General features: G+C 42.7%; 1 protein-coding gene across 1 annotated transcript in view; it reads right to left on the bottom strand.

The window, feature by feature from the left end:
• The window catches only part of CHN2 (chimerin 2), a 139,657-nt gene that overhangs the window by 86,269 nt on the left and 34,831 nt on the right, over positions 1-18,557 (bottom strand). Inside the window, exon 2 of the mRNA XM_079948053.1 lies at positions 5,433-5,471. Within this exon, the coding sequence (XP_079804179.1) occupies positions 5,433-5,471 (39 nt within the window). The remainder of the gene's footprint in view (positions 1-5,432; positions 5,472-18,557) is intronic.

Genomic DNA, 18,557 nt, shown 5'->3' with positions numbered 1-18,557 from the left:
CTAATGGCAGCGAAGGCTTAATTTTAAAGCAGCCATTGTTGCTGGGAAACCTGGTAGTTGTACAATTTCACTTGGTTCAATGGACTGCAGGATGCTCCACTGCTGTTGAAAGTCTGGGAATGGTAGGATGAAATGAACACTGTCACCAGCCTTCAGTGCAACCACAGCTTTCCTTTCAAGGTATGTTTGAGAAGAGGTAAAAGGCAAAGGACCTCTGGACAGTTAAGTCCAGTCAAAGGTGACTATGGGGTTATGGCACTCATCTCACTTTTCAGGCCAAGAGAGCAGTCGTCTGTCTGCAGACAATTTTCTGGACCATGTGGCCAGCATGACTAAACCACTTCTGGCACCATGGAACACCGTGATGGAAAACAGAGTGCACAGAAACGCTGTTTACCTTCCTACCACAGTGATACCTATTTATCTATTTGCGCTGATATGCTTTCAAATTGCTAGGTTGGCAGAAGCTGGGACAGAGCAACGGGAGCTCTGTGGGTTCAAACCACCGACCTTCTGATCAGCAAGCACAAACAGGCTCAGTGGTTGAGACCACAACGCCACACGTTTCCCAGTTTGAGAAGAGGGGAACAGCAACAGCAGGTTTAATTCTCCCAAGCACTATTCCCAAGAACTAACTCTTGAGAAAACCCTGAACTTTCTCCAGGTGTTTTCTGAGAATGCTTTGAAAAACCGAGCCAATTATGAATCGAACTGGAGGGAGCTTGCACATCCCTAATTAAGTGAGTCAAAAACAGGAAATGATCAGCATGAGGTGTGTTATTGCTGTACGCTGCAGTCAAGTCTTTTGGCTAGCCTGAGGGCCAAACAATTCATTGCACACAAATACGTGTACAGAAGAACCCAGATGTCATTTTAAAAAACACAGTTTTCGGAGAATAAGATTTGGAGCAGTAAAGCAAGTGAAAGGGAATGTGTTACTCTTCCCTTGCTCATCATTCCTCTGCTCCAAATTGTCCTGGCAGTGAATTTTCACACACCAATGGGGTTCAAGTGATTTGAATCCCAATGGGGAAAAGGCCCTTCACAAAGAGCCACAGAACAGGGAAGGGCTATGCGCATCTTTTGTCACCATTCTAAACTCCCTTTTATAATGCATGTTCAATGTGTAGCAAGCCTCTGATAGGGCGCACTGACACAAACATGCAGTGAACAACATGCTATACCCATTCACGTGACAGCAGTTGCTTTAAAGAAAGGAAATCTAGCAAGCTGGTAGAGGCAGCCTGATACCAGCTTGGTCATTCGATAAGAGCCAAGTTGCTCAGACTGGAGCAGGGATGTTGCTGAGTTTGGAAATGACCACCTGTCACTACAGAAACAATGAATGACTTCACATTATGGCTAGGGGCACCATAATCTCAGGACATCACAAACTGAATCAATTCCCCTTTAGCTTGAATGGCAACAACACCCAAGGAAGGGGAGATGCAAAAAAGAGGGTTGCTCCTTGGTAAATTGTATGCATGGCCAACTAAATATCTGGCCTGTGGTCCCTTTACGAGAAACAGTTATGATGCAGGGGGCAACTTCTGGAGAGCTGGCTCTGAGGTATGACCGGAGAAGTTTGTTACTACCTTATGCAGGCTCTCAAGCCACTTCAAAAATCAATTTTGTTCTACCACTAGCTCAGCTTGTAGTGAGTTCCTATATAAATGGCAGAATACAACACATGGTGTCAGAAGATTGATGGGCCATGACCGTCACGCAGAGCAATGTAAGAAATGTGCAACACAGATGCCCTACTGAGAAGAAGCTCAGTGCAGAGAATCCTGAAAATGTAGCTTACCAGTTTCATCACTTTCCAAGGCATTTGGAGACTTGGCAGAAGTCCTGCATGTAGGCACAAAATCTCTAATGGCACTAGTATAGGGTGAGAGAGACCTGTCTTGGCACCAGCACACAACATCACAAGCCAGCAGTGCAATGTGCCTGCTAAACAAACTAATGCAACCTCAGGCTACGTTAGCAGAAGCACGATGCCCAGATCATGGAAAACAATAGTTCCACTCTATTTGCATTAGTCAAGCCACATCTGGAGTACTGAGCCCAATTCTGGGCACCAATCGCACTAGGAAGAACATAGACAAAGTGGGATGGGCTCAGAGAAGGGCAACCAGGATGGAGGAACTAAATCTTAGGTGGAACAGTTCAAAGATCTGGGGACGTTTAGCCTGGAAAGAACAGATTATGGGGAGACATGATGGCATTCAAATACCTGAAAGGCTGTTATGCATAAATGGTTGTTGTTGTTGTTGTTGTTGTTGTTGTTGTTGTTGTTGTTGCTGCTGCTGCTGCTGTTGTTGTTGCTGTTGTGTTGTTGCAATTCATTACCTACCCTGAGGTCCCAGGGCAGGTTACAACCATTAAAACACAACATTAAAAATAGTGCAAAGCACTACTAAAATTAAAGAAATAAGGCGGGCCCTAGAAAGGTACATCTCAAGTGCCAAAAGCTGGCTGGTTCTCTGTTACTCCCATATGGCTAATTGAAGGATTGCATTTCCTCATACAAAGCTGCCTGGGCTATGAGTTCTTTAGGGAAGCTCTTCTCTTGGTCCCACCGCCCATATAGGCACGCTTGGTAGGGACATGGGAGAAGGCCTCCTCGGCAGCTGCTCCCAGACTTTAGAACTCCATTCCTGGAGAAGCTAGACTGGCCCCCTTCTTGTCTTTTCACTGGCAGATGAATATTTTCCTGTTCCAACAGGCTTTTCGAAATTGACTGTTTTAATGAGGGGGCTGTTGCTGTACTGTTTTCGTTGTGATTGTATGCTTTTAATAGAACGTGTGTGTGTGTGTGTGTGTGTGTGTGTGTGTGTGTGTATAGATAGCTATATATAGAGATAGAGATATGTGTAGTGCTTAATTTTTTAAAAACCTAGGGGTTGTTTTAGCTGTTCTTATTTTATCTGCAAGCTGCCTTGAGTCCCTGCCAAGGGAAAAGGTAGAGAGTGAATGAATGAATGAATGAATGAATGAATGAATGAATGAATAAGTCTTTGGAGGGTGGTCAGAACTAGAACTACTGAGTGAATATTGCATGGAAGCAGATTTCAGGGAAACGTTAAAATTAACTTCTTAATGGTAACAGCTGATTGTCCGAGCAACACTTGCAAAGTGGTGGGCTCTTTCTGTGCAGAGGTTGCGCAGCTGTCCACCAAGAATGCCATAATTGCATCCTTCACTGCAGATCTTGCATGAAGCAAAGGCTTGGACTAGAAGACCTCCATGGTCCCTTCCAACTTTTACGATTCTACAATTCTGCATGGTATTTCAGCTAGGAACTCCTTGTGGATAAAGCTTTGCATCTAATTTAAGTTTTTTTAAAAAGCAACCCTTTCCTTCATGCCTCTCCCCCTATCTGTTGCTTCTGGAAGGTTAGTTTCAAGGAAAGGGAAGGAGAAAGGCATACTGAATGGTTGTGATTTCTGTGAGCCCCCAGATAACATTCAGAAAGAACTATTACAAAGTGAGTCTCAGGGAACTGAGCCATCTCTAATGAGGTGAAATGCAACTGATTCGTCTTCTGGATCACCTGACAATTATGGAAGGGTAAGTCTCTGTAACTCATTGCGGCTAACAGCATTGTTGGTGTCTAACTGATTTTATATGTTTTAACTGTACTTTTTGTTATGTTTGCTGTATTAGCTTTTGAATTGTGGTGCTGGAGGAGACTCTTGAGAGTCCCATAGACTGCAAAAAGATCAAACCTATCCATTCTTAAGGAAATCAGCCCTGACTGCTCACTGGAAGGACAAATCCTGAAGCTGAGGTTTGTGGGTAAGCTGTTGGGTAAGATTGAGGGCACAAGGAGAAGGGGACGACAGAAGACGAGATGGTTGTACAGTGTTATAGAAGCGACCAACATGAATTTGGCAAAACTCCGGGAGGCAGTGGAAGACAGGAATGCCTGGCGTGCTCTGGTCCATGGGGTCACAAAGAGTCAGACACGACTAAACAACTAAACAACAACAATGTTTGCTGTCCTGGGTTCCTTTGGAGGAAGAGCAACATAAAACAACAACAACCATCACAGCAGATAGCAGCCCAGTAGAAACAGTGGCTCAGAGCCTAAGACAGTTGTGTCTAGCTGCCAGAGTTCCCAATTAGAGACCAATGGCGCTTTACCATATAGTCTCAGTCCGCTCTCAGACTGGTCTCCAGCCCAACAACCTGTGTTTGCAATGTCACTGTACATGAGAAATAACGTAAAAACAACATGGCATCTGAACTAGGGCTCAAGGGTAGCATGTGTGGGTGACAATAGTATTTGTAGATTAGAGGCAAATCCAACAAGCTCTAAAGCTGACAGGCATGGCATCTGGATTCAGTCTTTGAAAACTTATCCTGTATATTCCATGCTTTCAAATTCTTCATTTTGAATGTGGCTTTCTCCAGCACTAAATATATGATTGACATCCTATTCAATATTCCTTTGGAAGTGGGAGGAAAACAACAACCAGGTTCCCAGAAACTTGTCTTGAATTAATGGTCCAACTACAACCAAAGTTAAGAAAAACATGAAGGTCCGCTGCAGTTTTTGCCTTGCCACATGGTAAAATGAATGAGGCTTACACACACACAATAAATTCTTGACAACAGATTGGCAGCATCTTTTTTCTGTTTCAGCAGTACATATAATTAAAACATATACACCATGTGATCTCCTAAGTCTCTAATGACAGACTGTTGTGTTAGCAAGAACAATAAAACGAGATTTTAAGGGCTGTTCTTAGAATCATGCCAGGACCTGCCCTTGGAGTAAATCTCTCTTTTTTTTCTCTGCCTGCACTCCTGCGCCAGGGATTTTGTGCTGCACCTTTAGTCAATCAACACACTCTTTGTCGCATCTGTTGGTTCCATTTCTGTTTCTCTGACTTTTATGTCCAGTTAATAAGCACCTACGTAATGGCAGTGGCTTAGACAGGTCACCCCACCCATTTCAAAGCAGCTATTCCAAAACTGATGTTTCTTGGCTTTGGCAGGTGGTTAGCAAATGTGGAGCAAGAAGAAATCCCAGCAACCATGTGCAATGCAATCCTACAAATGTCGACCTGGATGCAATGGGACTTATTCTCAGGTAAGTGTATATAAGATTGTTGCTCTATTCTAATTTCATGCCACAAGGCAAGCAACCTTATACTTAGAAATCCCTTACAGATGCCTTTCTAGTCTCTTAAACCCCACTGATGATTCTTCCACGCCTTCTCTAGATAGCTTTTAACCTTACTAAAATTGTTATTTTAAAAAGATAAATTTGACTTGGAACTTAAGCATCTGCTCCCATGGTTCCTCTTATCAATGCTCATTTCCTTTAGGTTCCTCAAATCATACACAATGCCCTTCCAAAGTCTCCCATGTTAGGTCCCCTGCCCTCCTCCCACCCCCAAATTCCAGTTTCTGATACTCACGGTATGATTTCCATATTGGGGGCTGATACTCTTCGGCATCTAAAATAGTGACAAAAGAAAAAAGCAGTCAACCAAAAGCTCAGTGGACCATTTGGCATGTAACTCCTATACAGAACTGAAGAGTACTAGACGTTACCATTGAATTTAGCGTAATATATGATATCCCCTCCCCGCAATATTTGTCATTTCATAGGAGTTGTGTAGGTAACCCAGTCACAGATGCAAACCAATGCAAACATCCACAGGGGACTGTAAATCCACTGCTGCAACTGGAGCTGCAAGGACAACACAGATAATAATAATAAGTATTATTATTATTATTTATACCCCGCCCATCTGGCTCGGCTTCCCCAGCCACTCTGGGCGGCATTCAACAAAATATTCAAATACACTAATGCATCAAACATTAAAAGCTTCCCTAAACAGGGCTGCCTTCAGATGTCTTCTAAAAGTCTGGTAGTTGTTGTTCTCTTTGACATTTGGTGGGAGGGCGTTCCACAGGGCGGGTGCCACTACCAAGAAGGCCCTCTGCCTGGTTCCCTGTAATAAGAAATTTAACTGGGAGAGGATCCCGTGCGTCAGAGTATGAAACCTACACCTCCTCCGTCCATTTCCCCCATGTGTCCAAGGAAAGGAACAGGGTGGAGAGCATGAAGCCCCATGGATACAGAGAAACTACCCTGCAAAATAGAGAAAACTGTATACTGGCTGAACAACCCTCCAATACACAGCAGGTAGTAGCAGTGCCCCTTCTCACAATGTAATGATGCAGGTTCTTGTGAGGGTTCCCTGTGGGCCACAAATCCTGAAATCGTTTGGGGGTTTTTTAACCAGGGCATACTCCACGATATACCTGTGAAGTACAACTACCTTTGTAGACAAACACCAAACACTTTATTTTACCTATTGACTCTGTTATTATTCGGAATATGTGAGTCGACATATATGGAGCAGAAAGGAAGTCACAGGCAAAATACCAATACCTACAGTATTGTACCTATAGGAGCATGCCTTGTTTTGATGACCACATCCTGTCCATGAACCCAAGGTCATAGACATCAGGGGGAAGGTGGGAGAGGCCACTGAACGTGGACTGGAAGAACATTTAAACTTCTGTAGCTGCTCACATTTACATTCATGCATAAGCACCCAGTTTACTTTGCTTCAGCAAAGGTGGCCATTTATTTCTGCTATGGCATCCTATAGGCTGCTTTTGCAACGTGTATCATTATAATGATAAATACAATGACCGAGTAGACTGTATCATTAATCTAGAAACAATATGCAGGTTAATTAAAACAATCTGATGTTTTCTATTCCTATGCTACTTATGGTAATGAAAAATCCAAGCACATTTCCTGAGCTCACACGTATTTGTGCATTATATATACCTACATACACAGTGGGTATGCCGTGCAAGTGATTAACTGCAGTGTGCTTTTAAAAATGAGACTATGCATTTGAGGCAATAAACTCTAGCAATATATAGATACATTTATCATCTACTCCTCCACACAATTCTCCAACCACTTAACTCTCAAAACAATCACTTTAACACTAGACCGCTCTGGCTGAGGCTTTCTACATTTCTTATAGCCAGTGTCTAACATAATTCCGTTTCCCTAATATTGGGATGTATCATTAATTTGCAAAATGGATATACTTAAAATAAATGCAGAGTTAACCATATTTCATCAATAATTCTAAATGCTATACACTGCAAGCTTGATTGCATCTGGTGTTGCTACTGTTCATTCAACTGATCTTACGTTTATCATTATGGCTTCTTTCTATACAAATAAGCTGTTTCACAACAATGTTTAATACTGTTTGTTGCATCTAACCTTCAAAGTAAGGACGGATGGCCAGAACCCAAGTCTGTGGCATTGGATGCTTATTAAATTATCTTATTAACATCAGCTTTGATCATAGTAACTAGATAATCCAGTACCGGTATGTAAAGACAAATGCGCTGACACATTGTAGAAGTAAAACACTTGTTTTCCGTTGCAGTACTCCTGCTTGATCCACACTTTCATTTGCAATCTTACTTCAGGAAACAAGCCAAGTACAATGTTATTATGAAGCTGAAAGAGGTTGCCTTTTTAAGCTAATGAGCATTAAAAGGAAGACGGAATTTTATGAGACTCTCACATTCATATTAAAGTAAACATGTGGGAAACTAATAAAAAAAAGGGCTGGTTTGATGAGCAAATGGCTGGAAGAGTTTTATCTGTATTTTCATATTCTGCTGCAACAGAAAATCAAGACTATTGGAAAGCTACGTTTGTGAAGATTTGCAACTGCGACACAAATAAACTTTCTGTAAAGCAAAAAACAGAACTGCGCATACATAGCTGATACTAAGATGGGAATAGTGACAAATGACACAACTTAATTCTGTTACCATCCTGTTGTGATATATTACTTTTATTATTGTAAGCAGCCTTGAGAATGCTTAGAATGAAGAGCAGCGCAGAAAACTGCTCCATATCGCTGCCATTGATGCCAAGAGTAGGCGATACCACAATGCTCAGTAGTAATAAACACATCAGACAAATGGTGGCATCTGACACCCTCTTACTTGGAACCTGAACTTACTTCAGAGTAAGCACGAATAGGCTAAAAGGGTTGATAAACGTGCAGCATGTGTGAATGCTGAGTGCAAGTGGTATGTAAATGACACACGCTTGGACTACTGCAATGCTCTCTGCGTGGGGCTACCTTTGAAGGTGACTCGGAAACTACAACTAATCCAGAATGTGGCAGTTAGACTGGTGACTGGGAGTGGCTGCCGAGACCACATAACACCGGTCTTGAAAGACCTACATTGGCTCCCAGTACGTTTCCGATCACGATTCAAAGTGTTGGTGCTGACCTTTAAAGTCCTAAACGGCCTTGGCCCAGTATACCTGAAGGAGCATCTCTACCCCCATCGTCCAGCCCTGACACTGAGGTCCAGCTCTGAGGGCATTTGGCGGTTCCCTCACTGAGAGAAGTGAGGTTACAGGGAACCATGCAGAGGGCCTTCTCGGTAGTGGCGCCCGCCCTGTGGAACACCCTCCCATCAGATGTCAAGGAAATTAAACAACTATCTGACTTTTAGAAGACATCTGAAGGCAGCCCTGTTTAGGGAAGTTTTTAATGTTTGATGTTTTATTATATTTTTAATATTCTGTTGGGAGCCGCCCAGAGTGGCTGGGAAAACCCAGCCAGGTGGGAGGGGTATAAACAATAAATTGATGATGATGATGATGATGATGATGAATGTATGGGCATGCATATGCATCCTTGTTGAAGCTGTCTAATTTTAACATTGCTGGTCTGCCGCTCATTGGCATGCATTCACCATGTGTCTCCAACTGTTCACCTTCACACCTCATGATGTTTAGCACTGCAAACACCAGCATACGCACAGTCCTGATTACTATGTGTATGTGCGTGGAATGGTTTCAGATAAAGTACTAAAGGAAACCAAAAAAAAAAAAAAAGCACAGAGATGTCCATAGATACCTGCTTATTATTTCCCATCCACTTCAAAATGCTCTGAATTAGCATACAGTGGCATTTGCTTTGAAAGGCAATTATATTCTGAACAATTAAATCATAGGTGAATTGTTTGCTTTACGCTGTGTACTGAACCACTTACCAATTACTGGTGTTTACTATCCCAGTCTTATCGGGAGAATCAGTGCAATACATTAAAAATGGCAACTGCTTTAATCCTTTTGTTTGTGTTAGGCTCTCTCATGTATGCATACATTTTACTATCTTAAATCACCAGAGAGAGAGAGAGAGAGAGAGAGAGAGAGAGAGAGAGAGAGAGAGTTGCTATTATGTCTGAAGATTGTTTGGGGTATGCATTTGCTACTCTTTGTTTGTTTGATTACTAGTATTTGAAGTATCGTTTCAGAAAGGTGTTCAAACTTTTCCAAAGGGTAAATAACATCAGATGAAAGGAACATTCTTGAAACATCCTTGGAAAAAGTCAAGCTGCATCCCACTGGAGTACAAAATGGAGAACGCTATAATTAATAATTATAGAGGGAATATAAAATCACTACTTGAACAGCCTATAGGCCCAATAACGTTATTACTTCTGCTGATATATCTTGCTCCCCCTGGAATCTTTTGGTCCCAGGCGGGCTTGAAGAACGGCGGGACAAGAATCTTCTTATCATGCCCTGGTGGAGCCAAAGTCTTTGAGGGAGGGAGAAGTAGGATCTTGATTTTGGGAAGATAGTTGCTTTTCAGCAAGCCAGTTTCTGGGCCATCTGAGAACCTTGGCAGAAGGACAATTTAAAAATGGAATAAACGATATGGTAACCTGACCAAGGGAAAAGGAGAAACCATGGACCAGAGAGCAAAAATGTGGTTCAGGCAAGTATGGAGAGCGAAGAAAGGGAATGAGAGAGTTATTAGAGCTGAGGAACCTGGCAAAATAGGCAGGGTGAAGTGAGGAAATTATCGTGACCTGAATACAGTAAAATGCTTTGCTGTCAAAAGTCGGCTAGCAGGAAGGGGAAATTTATACAGGGATAGGACAGGGCACAAATCATCATGGATTGGGATGCAGCAAGGCAAAGAGCCAGTAAAATGACTTGAGTCCAAGGAGTCCAATGGCTTTCCACAAGGATGCAGCTGCTCAGGGTCTTGACTCCAGCCCAGCTCCTGGAATGCCTGAGATTCAAGCCTGTCAGTGGCCGAGGACCTTGGCAAACATCCATGCACACTAAGAGGCTTTTTTCATCACTCCGTCTATTTCTGATGTTCATGCTGTTGCTTGGGTAGCCAAAACGCACCACCCATTCGAAAGCGGCAAGTACCAGCAGACTTGGGGAAACACAAAGGTTTGCAGAAGTACAAAAATAAATGGTGGTGGTGGTGGGAACCAAAGAAATGGAGGAAACTCCAAAATATCCAAAAGAGGACTCAGCATGCCCAGTGGCGATAGAATACTGACCAGATCCTGGGGGAATGGAATGGAAAATGGAAAAGGGAGGAACTGGGAGGACTCAACGATGCGACACTTCGATTCAGGACCACCCTATTTGATTCTGTTTCTATTTTCTAGAACTTCCCAGAAACAGTATTTATTTAGTGTGGGCAATGATCCCCTCCCAGTGTATTATTTATGCCCTATATACATAATAGATTCCTATACGGCCTAGGACCCTTGTACCTACGGGACCGCCTCTCCTGGTATGTCCCACAGAGGAACTTACATCTTGAAGGTCCCAGGCCACAGAGAGGTTAGGCTGGCCTCAACCAGAGCCAGGCCTTTTTCGGCTGTGGCTCCAATCTGGTGGAACGCTCTGTCACAAGAGACTAGGGCCCTGCGGGATTTGACATCTTTCCGCAGGGCCTGCAAGACAGAGCTGTTCCTCCAGGTCTTTGGCCAAGGCACCGCCTGACTCCCTCCTTTGGCAATCCTCACAGAACTCTAGCCCAATTGGTTGCCATTAATCTGATTGGAGTTAATTTTATAATGAAATGATTTTAGAATGTGTATCATTTTATTGTTGTTAGCCGCTCTGAGCCCGGCTTCGGCTGGGGAGGGTGGGATATAAATAAATTTTTATTTTTATTTATTTATTATAGAATTGTAAAGTTGGAAGGGACCCTGAGGATCATCTAGCCCAACCCCCTTGCACTGCAGGAATGTGCTGCTGTCCCTGGCACCCGGAGGGTCCCCTCCCACTGCAGAAAATAGAACTGAAAGAAACAATCTGCTGTAGCTGATAAAATAGGTTGCTGCCTGTGGCTGGTTGCAGGGTGTGGGTGCCCACAGCAATTTCTCTGCTTTGCAAATGTGGCTATGGGCCTCATTTGGCAACCCTTGGTTTAAATAAAGTATGAGCATTTATTCAAACAACCACACTCCACCTTACTGTAGCAATGTTTTCTGAAGAGCGCTATCTCAAATTGTAAAAAGTCTACATATCTGACTACATAAAATATCAGGCAGAAGAGCTTACATGAAACAAATTGAACAGAGGAAGGTTCATGGGAGTTTTGTACTTCTTCTTTTTTTAAATAGTTTTTATTGATTTTTACATGTTTATCTTCATCACAATAGCATCTAATTAATTTTATAATGAATGATTTTAGAGTGTTGTTTGTGCTGTACATTTGTACTGTTTTATTGTTGTTAGCCGCCCTGAGCCCGGCTTCGGCTGGGAAGGGCGGGATATAAATAAAGTTTATTATTATTATTATTATTATTATTATTATTATTATTATTATTATCATCATCTCAAATATAAACACAAAACCAAATAACCCCCTCCCCACTACAACTTCCCTCAACTTCCTCTTCTGGTTTGTTGCATAATAGTTTCCCCTGCTTTTTGGTTATATCTTAATATTGTATTCCCTAAATTAGATCCTTTCTTTATTTTGTTTGGTAATTGTCTGGCCACATAAAATATCAGGCAGAACAGCATACATCAGTGATGGCCAAACTCAGCCCTCCAGATGTTTTGGGACTAAAATTCCCATCATCTCTGACCACTGGTCCTGTTAGCTAGGGATCATGGGAGTTGTAGTCCCCAAACAGCTGGAGGGCCAAGTTTGGCCATCACTGGCTTACATGAAACAAATTGAACAGGGGAAGGTTTGTGGATGTTTTGTACTTCTAAAGTGGGTTTTCCTTTTGGGGTGGGGAGTATGTGCATAGCAAAAGTGCTCTCATATCTCAAATCCTGGCAGTGACGCTTCTCCAGTAACTTGTGTTTAGGTAGCAGCAGAACTTCACGACGAGTGTACTTCCAGTCCTGAACAGCCGGTACTTTAGGTCATATTTTTTCCCAATGCATCTTTGTTGTTACAGTGACACAGCAATGTGGTCAAATCTGATTGGCTATGTGCAGGACATCATTTGTAGAAAGACAAAGATGCACCCAAGTAGTAGCCAACTGGGGCAGTGAACAATGAGCTTGCATGAATAGAGATCTTCTCCCCCTTGTTTTCATACCAAAGCTTCGTTTTTCGTGCCAAACACGTTAGCCTCCAAACATTTGGCACCACTCAACCATAGGACAGAAAGAGGAAAATCAAACTCCGTAACACTTTGAAATTATTGTGCTAACCTTCCCTCCAAAAGTATGAACTTTGTGACAATTGAAATTGACAAACCACTGAGCAAGAAATGCTATGAAAATATTTTCATAATTCATTGTCAAGCACGGCTGATTTTTCACAGCTAAGAGCAACCAGTCTCTATAGCATATACATGCTGCTAATAGTTTTTAATGCAAAAATCAGAATTATAATATATCTTATTCTATTAATTCATTTTAATATACAAGTTAATTTAATAAAATAAGTTTATGAACAAATTATATTGTGTTTGCCGTCTGCTAATCCCACAGGAAGATATGAGGAATCTGCACCCTAATGGGCTCTGAGCTTATCGTAAGATGATATAAAAATTCCTGCTTAATCTTGTGATTAGGATTTCACAAAATCTCAAAATATTATATGGAATAAAACGATTACATTTAGTAAACTTTGCTCTTATTTACTGTATGAAATGTGGTTTGAATTCAAAAGGAAGAATTCCTGAAAAGTATTCCAAACTGAACACAACTTCTCTCCCAATGTTCACATTCAGATGTACAGAATCTGTACAGAATCATCCTGAGAATTAGAGCGTAAGTTAGAATTTGTTTAAGCATACCTTAGAGTCTATTTGCCTAAGGGAAATTGATATGTTCCCTGAAAACTTATTAACCTTTAGCAAAATCCAAACCACTGCTTTCGCTCACTCAATTGTGCCTGACACATGTCATTTTATCATCTCTGTCACTGGGAACATGTTCACTTCTCCCACTAGTCAAGGGTAAATGAGGTGATCCAATCCTGTTCCTATAACTGACTGAGAAAAGCAATGCACAGCCTTGGAAAACCCTGACCTGAATAGCTCTTACACTCAATCTTACCTAAATGTACAGCAGGTTTATTCACTAGCAATTTGCAAATATAATGAAATGCATTCAACTTGGAGAAAAGAAACTGGGCTGCTGTATTCAGCACGCTACAAACAAACAGGAGCTAAAAGAGAAAAAAAGGAGGGAACTCAACTCACGAGAAATCAGCCATACAATGATCAACATTCTATACTCAAAACAACCCTTCTACAAGTATGGAGTGAAAAACTCTATTGGCAAACAGGTGTAGGAAAAAATCACCTAAAACAAGAATACACTGAGTTAGTTCTTGGTATGAGCTTTCGTGTGCATGCACACTTCTTCAGATACCTGAAGAATGCATACAATTGCATGCACACGAAAGCTCATACCAAGAACTAACTTAGTTGTTCTTTAAGGTGCTACTGGAAGGAATTTTTTTATTTTGTTTTGACTATGGCAGACCAACACGGCCAATCAGAGCAATCTGGAGGAAACCCAAATTGATGTTTGATTCAATTCAGCGGTAAAGTTCAGGTTTTCCTGGGGGAAAGCAGCAAAAGCAGGAGTTACAGACGGGGTTGCAGTACGCCGGAAGAATCAGGTTTGCATGCTGGGAGTCCTCCTGGACCCAGCGTTGCTCCTAGAGAGCCAGGTAGAAACTGAGGTCAGAGGAGTACTGGTCACAGCTTAAGTGTATGTGCTAAATCACACATTCCTGGAACAGGAGGGCTTCCGAAAGGTATCTGCTGATACAAAATACTGCAGCTAGAGTTTGATGGGAAGCAGATTTTGGGGACCATGTACCAGTAACTCTGTTATTACGCCAGCTTCACTGACTCGAGATCTGTTTCTTAATCAAAGCCCTAAATCAAAGGGCTCATAATTAGCACCAAAGCTCCTAAACAGTTTAGGACCGGAAAACTGGTTGCTAAGATCACTCCTAGTATAGTATTAGAATTTAGCAGTCAAACAGGAAACACAGGCAAAGTCACCTCTGAGCAGCGGTTGTAATGAGGGTTCAATACTATGTTGGCTCAGTTCAATACTGTTTAGTACTCTCAGACATAGGTGACTTTGGTTAGCAATGTCTCATTGCATTTACGAAATCCGAGCTCTTCATCAGCATGCTTAAGAAGATAAAGGCTTCATTGCATATTTTGCTCATTTAGTATCATCCAAACTAATCCGAGCTTCCTAAGCACAGTTCTGCACTCTTCCCATGTCCAAGTGAGCTTCTCCACCCCCCCATGCACTCCCCATGGAAATCTGCTCTTTAATGTTCTTAGCAATCTGCAGAAAACTCAAATTGCTGTTTGTTCCAATTTGGCGCTAAAGAGCAGGTTTTCCTGGAGAAAGCAACAAAAGAAAGTAAGTTTTTGGACACAGACTGGGAAAGTGCAGACCTAGAAAGCATGGGTGGATAAGCCCTAAGTCAAAGATGTTGTGCTCTACAGATTGGGGTACCTTTTCATTTTTTAAAGAAAGCATGTGTAAATCACCACACCCTACTCCTTTATAGATTTCTAGCATCACCCATTTAGGCAGCAATGTAAAATTGCATAGTCTTTTCTCCAGCCAGATCAACTGATGTGCCACAGTGCTTTGACTCGTTAACTCTCATGATTTTAGAGGAGACTTATGGGTGGTGCTTGTTGAGACATATTACAGCTTCCACATTCCTCTCTCTGTTAAAAGGCATTGCTTTAATTCTAGGAGACAAATAAGAAGAATAAAAATGCACCCTCTGACCAAATAACACTGTGTAGTTCAAACAAAAATGAAATGTACTGGGCAATCCTTTCCAAACATGATTTCCATAAACCTGATTAACACAGAGGCTGAAAAGAAGCATGCCGTGTGTGTGTGTGTGTGTGTGTGTGTGTGTGTGTGACAGTAATGGGTAATCAGAAATCAGTATAAACGGGAAATGAACTGCCTTGGGTAGGTGCACAGTAAAAAAACGAAGAACTGCAAGGTGTGTGTGGTTCAAGTAGTTCAGAACCGCAAAAGCAGGTCTGAGCTAGAACATCCCAGTAATGTTTTGCTACCACGTTTTCCTAAAATATTTGCCTTCCATTTGAAAGCCTGAAGCTCTTCCATTTATTTTAGCCGAAGCTTGCTTAACAAAAGGAAACCGTCATGTACAAAGTAAATTAAAAAGCACAGGCTGCATAATATAAAGAAATCTAATTACTGCGCTGTAGTGTGTGCTGCATAAATTCTTCTGCAATTCGCTTGTACTCACTCTGCACTTCTGATCTCACAATTAGTGCAGTCGTATTATGCTTCCCTAATGCAGACATTAAAGAACAAATAATAGACTTGAATGTAAGTGCTTCTTGTACAGGAAACTCATGGGGGAATTCTGAAGTGAGTCTATTATAATCCATGCTCACAACATTTTATTAACAGTTAAGAATGGAAATAAAAAGTTCAAGACAAATTGTCCTAACCACATCATTCAGAAATTTATAGATCCTGACCTAGCTCTGTAAGTTTGGTTGTACTACTGCTGCTGTTAACTGAATTTATATCCCACTTTTTCTCCAAGTACAGTGGTACCTTGGGTTAAGAACTTAATTCGTTCTGGAGGTCCATTCTTAACCTGAAACTGTTCTTAACCTGAGGTACCACTTTAGCTAATGGGGCCTCCCACTGCCGCCACACGATTTCTGTTCTCACCTTGAAGCAAAGTTCTTAACCCGAGGTACTATTTCTAGGTTAGCGGAGTCTGTAACCTGAAGCGTCTGTAACCCAAGGTGCCACTGTAGTCCAAAGCATTATATATAGTTAATCCCACCGATCTCATCCTCACAATAACCCTAGGAGGTAGGTTAGGTTGAGAGACAGTAACTGAACCAAGGTCAACCAGGAAGCAATGTGGCTCCTCAATCCTACCCTGATAGTCTACTAATGGCACTGGCTGTGCAAAAGCTGTTCACAGAAGAATGAATCTTGTTTCCTGAGACTCACGTGGAATACTATTACATGGTCTCAAAATCTTCAGTTTCCTTTTCTCCCACAGCTTCGCCAGCTTCATTAGATGTGATTCCTACAGACCTGCTTGATTACCGCTAGAATTAGTGATACGTAAGTGTAAAGTAGGGACAAGGGTGGTGCTGTGGGTTAAACCACAGAGCCTAGGACTTGCTGATCAGAAGGTCGGCGGTTTGATTCCCCGCTACAGGGTGAGCTCCCGTTGCTCGGTCCCTGCTCCTGCCAACCTAGCAGTTCGAAAGCACCTCAAAGTGCAAGTAGATAAATAGGTACCGCTCTGGCGGGAAGGTAAACGGCATTTCTGTGCACTGCTCTGGTTTGCCAGAAAAGGCTTAGTCATGCTGGCCACATGACCCGGAAGCTGTACGCCGGCTCCCTCGGCCAATAAAGCGAGACGAGCACCGCAACCCCAGAGTCGGCCACGACTGGACCTAATGGTCAGGGGTCCATTTACCTTTAAGTGTAAAGTGTGTAAAAAAAAAAGGGACATGCAAAATATCCCGAGAAAAATCCTTTGCATCTCCCAGTAGCACTGGGAATGACCTGTTCCGAAACCTGCCTAATTTCATGCATTCTTCCAGACAGTATGAGCCATTCTTGTTCTCTAGACTACATCTATGGTCATTGCTCTCCCCTGTGCAGTGTGTGTGTACCGGTATGTGTGTGCGAGAGAGAGAGAGAGAGAAGAGGGGCTGGGATCGAAGTAGAGGAGATGTGGCTGTTAAATGGTGAGCTGGGGCAGAGGGAGGAAAATGCATTGCAGGGTGAGAAGAACCTGGAGGGAGAGAAGGAAGGTGCTGCCAGGGCCAGCGGGGAACTATAGTGGATGGAGTAGAAACAGATGGTACAATGGAAGGAGACATTGGAGTGAGCAGAAGCACAGCTCCCAGTTAAATGTAAGCACACGTTTAATGTCATTTGCAATTTGGGCATTAGTCCAAGAACTGGGAGATGAGTCATGCACGCAGATGTCCATCAACTGGTTACTTGTCCTCATCCCCAGCCTGGACTACTGCACTGCACTTTGTGTGGGACTGGCCTTGGCAATGGCTTGGAAGCTGCAGCTAGTACAGAGTACAATTGCTAGACTGGGAAGTGGGGCAGCCTGATGGGACCATGTGTTACCAGTCCTGAAAGTGCCACACTGGCTGCCAGTGAGCTACTAGGCACAATTCAAGCTGTTAGTACTAGCACACAAAAAAAACACTGAATAGCTTGGGACCCAAATACGTGAAAGAGAATCTTCCCCAGTATCAGCCATCTTGGTCTTGATGATCAGGAGGGGAGGCCTGGTTAGCAATGACCTGTGGCAGGGCCTTCTTGGTGGTGGCTCCCTATTAGTGGAATGGTCTCCCTTCTGTCATTATTAACATTCTGGTGATTTTTTTTAATTAAAAAAAATGCCTGAAAGATAATGTTTTTGGTAACCTTGAAATTGTTAGCTGTGATGGCATGTGGATGTTTTTTCTTTTTCTTTTAATTGTGTTAGATGTTCTTAATGTGGTTTTTTTTTTACATATTCTTAATCGTTTTTAAGCATGTTTTATTTTTTAACTGTATTGTTTTATGGGTTTGCTTTTTGCAGCCCTGGCCTCCTTTGGGAGGAAGGGCGAGTTGGAATGCTATAATAAATAAATATCAAGTGATGCCTTGCATGTGTGACTGGCCCATCGGACAGAGCTTTCACGTGACAGACAGAACTTCTATATTGCTTAAAACTCAATGCCTTTCAGTGCAATCTGTTCATAGATTTGGCTGCCAGTCATCCAATAGAGTAATCAAGTAATGCCTAGGTCAGGGGTCAGCAACCTAAGGCCCATGGGCTGGAAGCGGCCCGCAGAGGTCGTTTGACCGGCCCACAAGCCACCCCCAAACTGAGTTGCCTGCTCGCGCGCTGTGCTAAACCGACGCGGGGACTTGCTTGCACAGACGTTGATGCCGAAAATTGCGGGCGGGTGCACTCACAATCCGGCCCACAGAGGGATCTCCGCGGGACCGATCCAGCCCAGGCAGGATAAACCTTGCTGATCCCTGGCCTAGGTGTACACCAGCCCTAAATCTCTTCGCTTGACCAGCGGGGAGGGCAATGCAACTGCAGGTAGAGGGAGGCACAGCCAAAGCAATTTAAAGAAGGCAAAGTTGACTGAAGCCACCAGCTGTCTGTAAGGAGCAAGGTGAGGCAACAGACATCAACTGATGCAACTGGCAGAGAGGT

Source organism: Podarcis cretensis, assembly GCF_951804945.1.
Source record: "Podarcis cretensis genome assembly, chromosome: 12".
Classification (NCBI taxonomy): Eukaryota; Metazoa; Chordata; class Lepidosauria; order Squamata; family Lacertidae; genus Podarcis; species Podarcis cretensis.
Note: the sequence above shows the minus strand (reverse complement) of the source record. Positions and strands in the feature narration are given on the sequence as shown.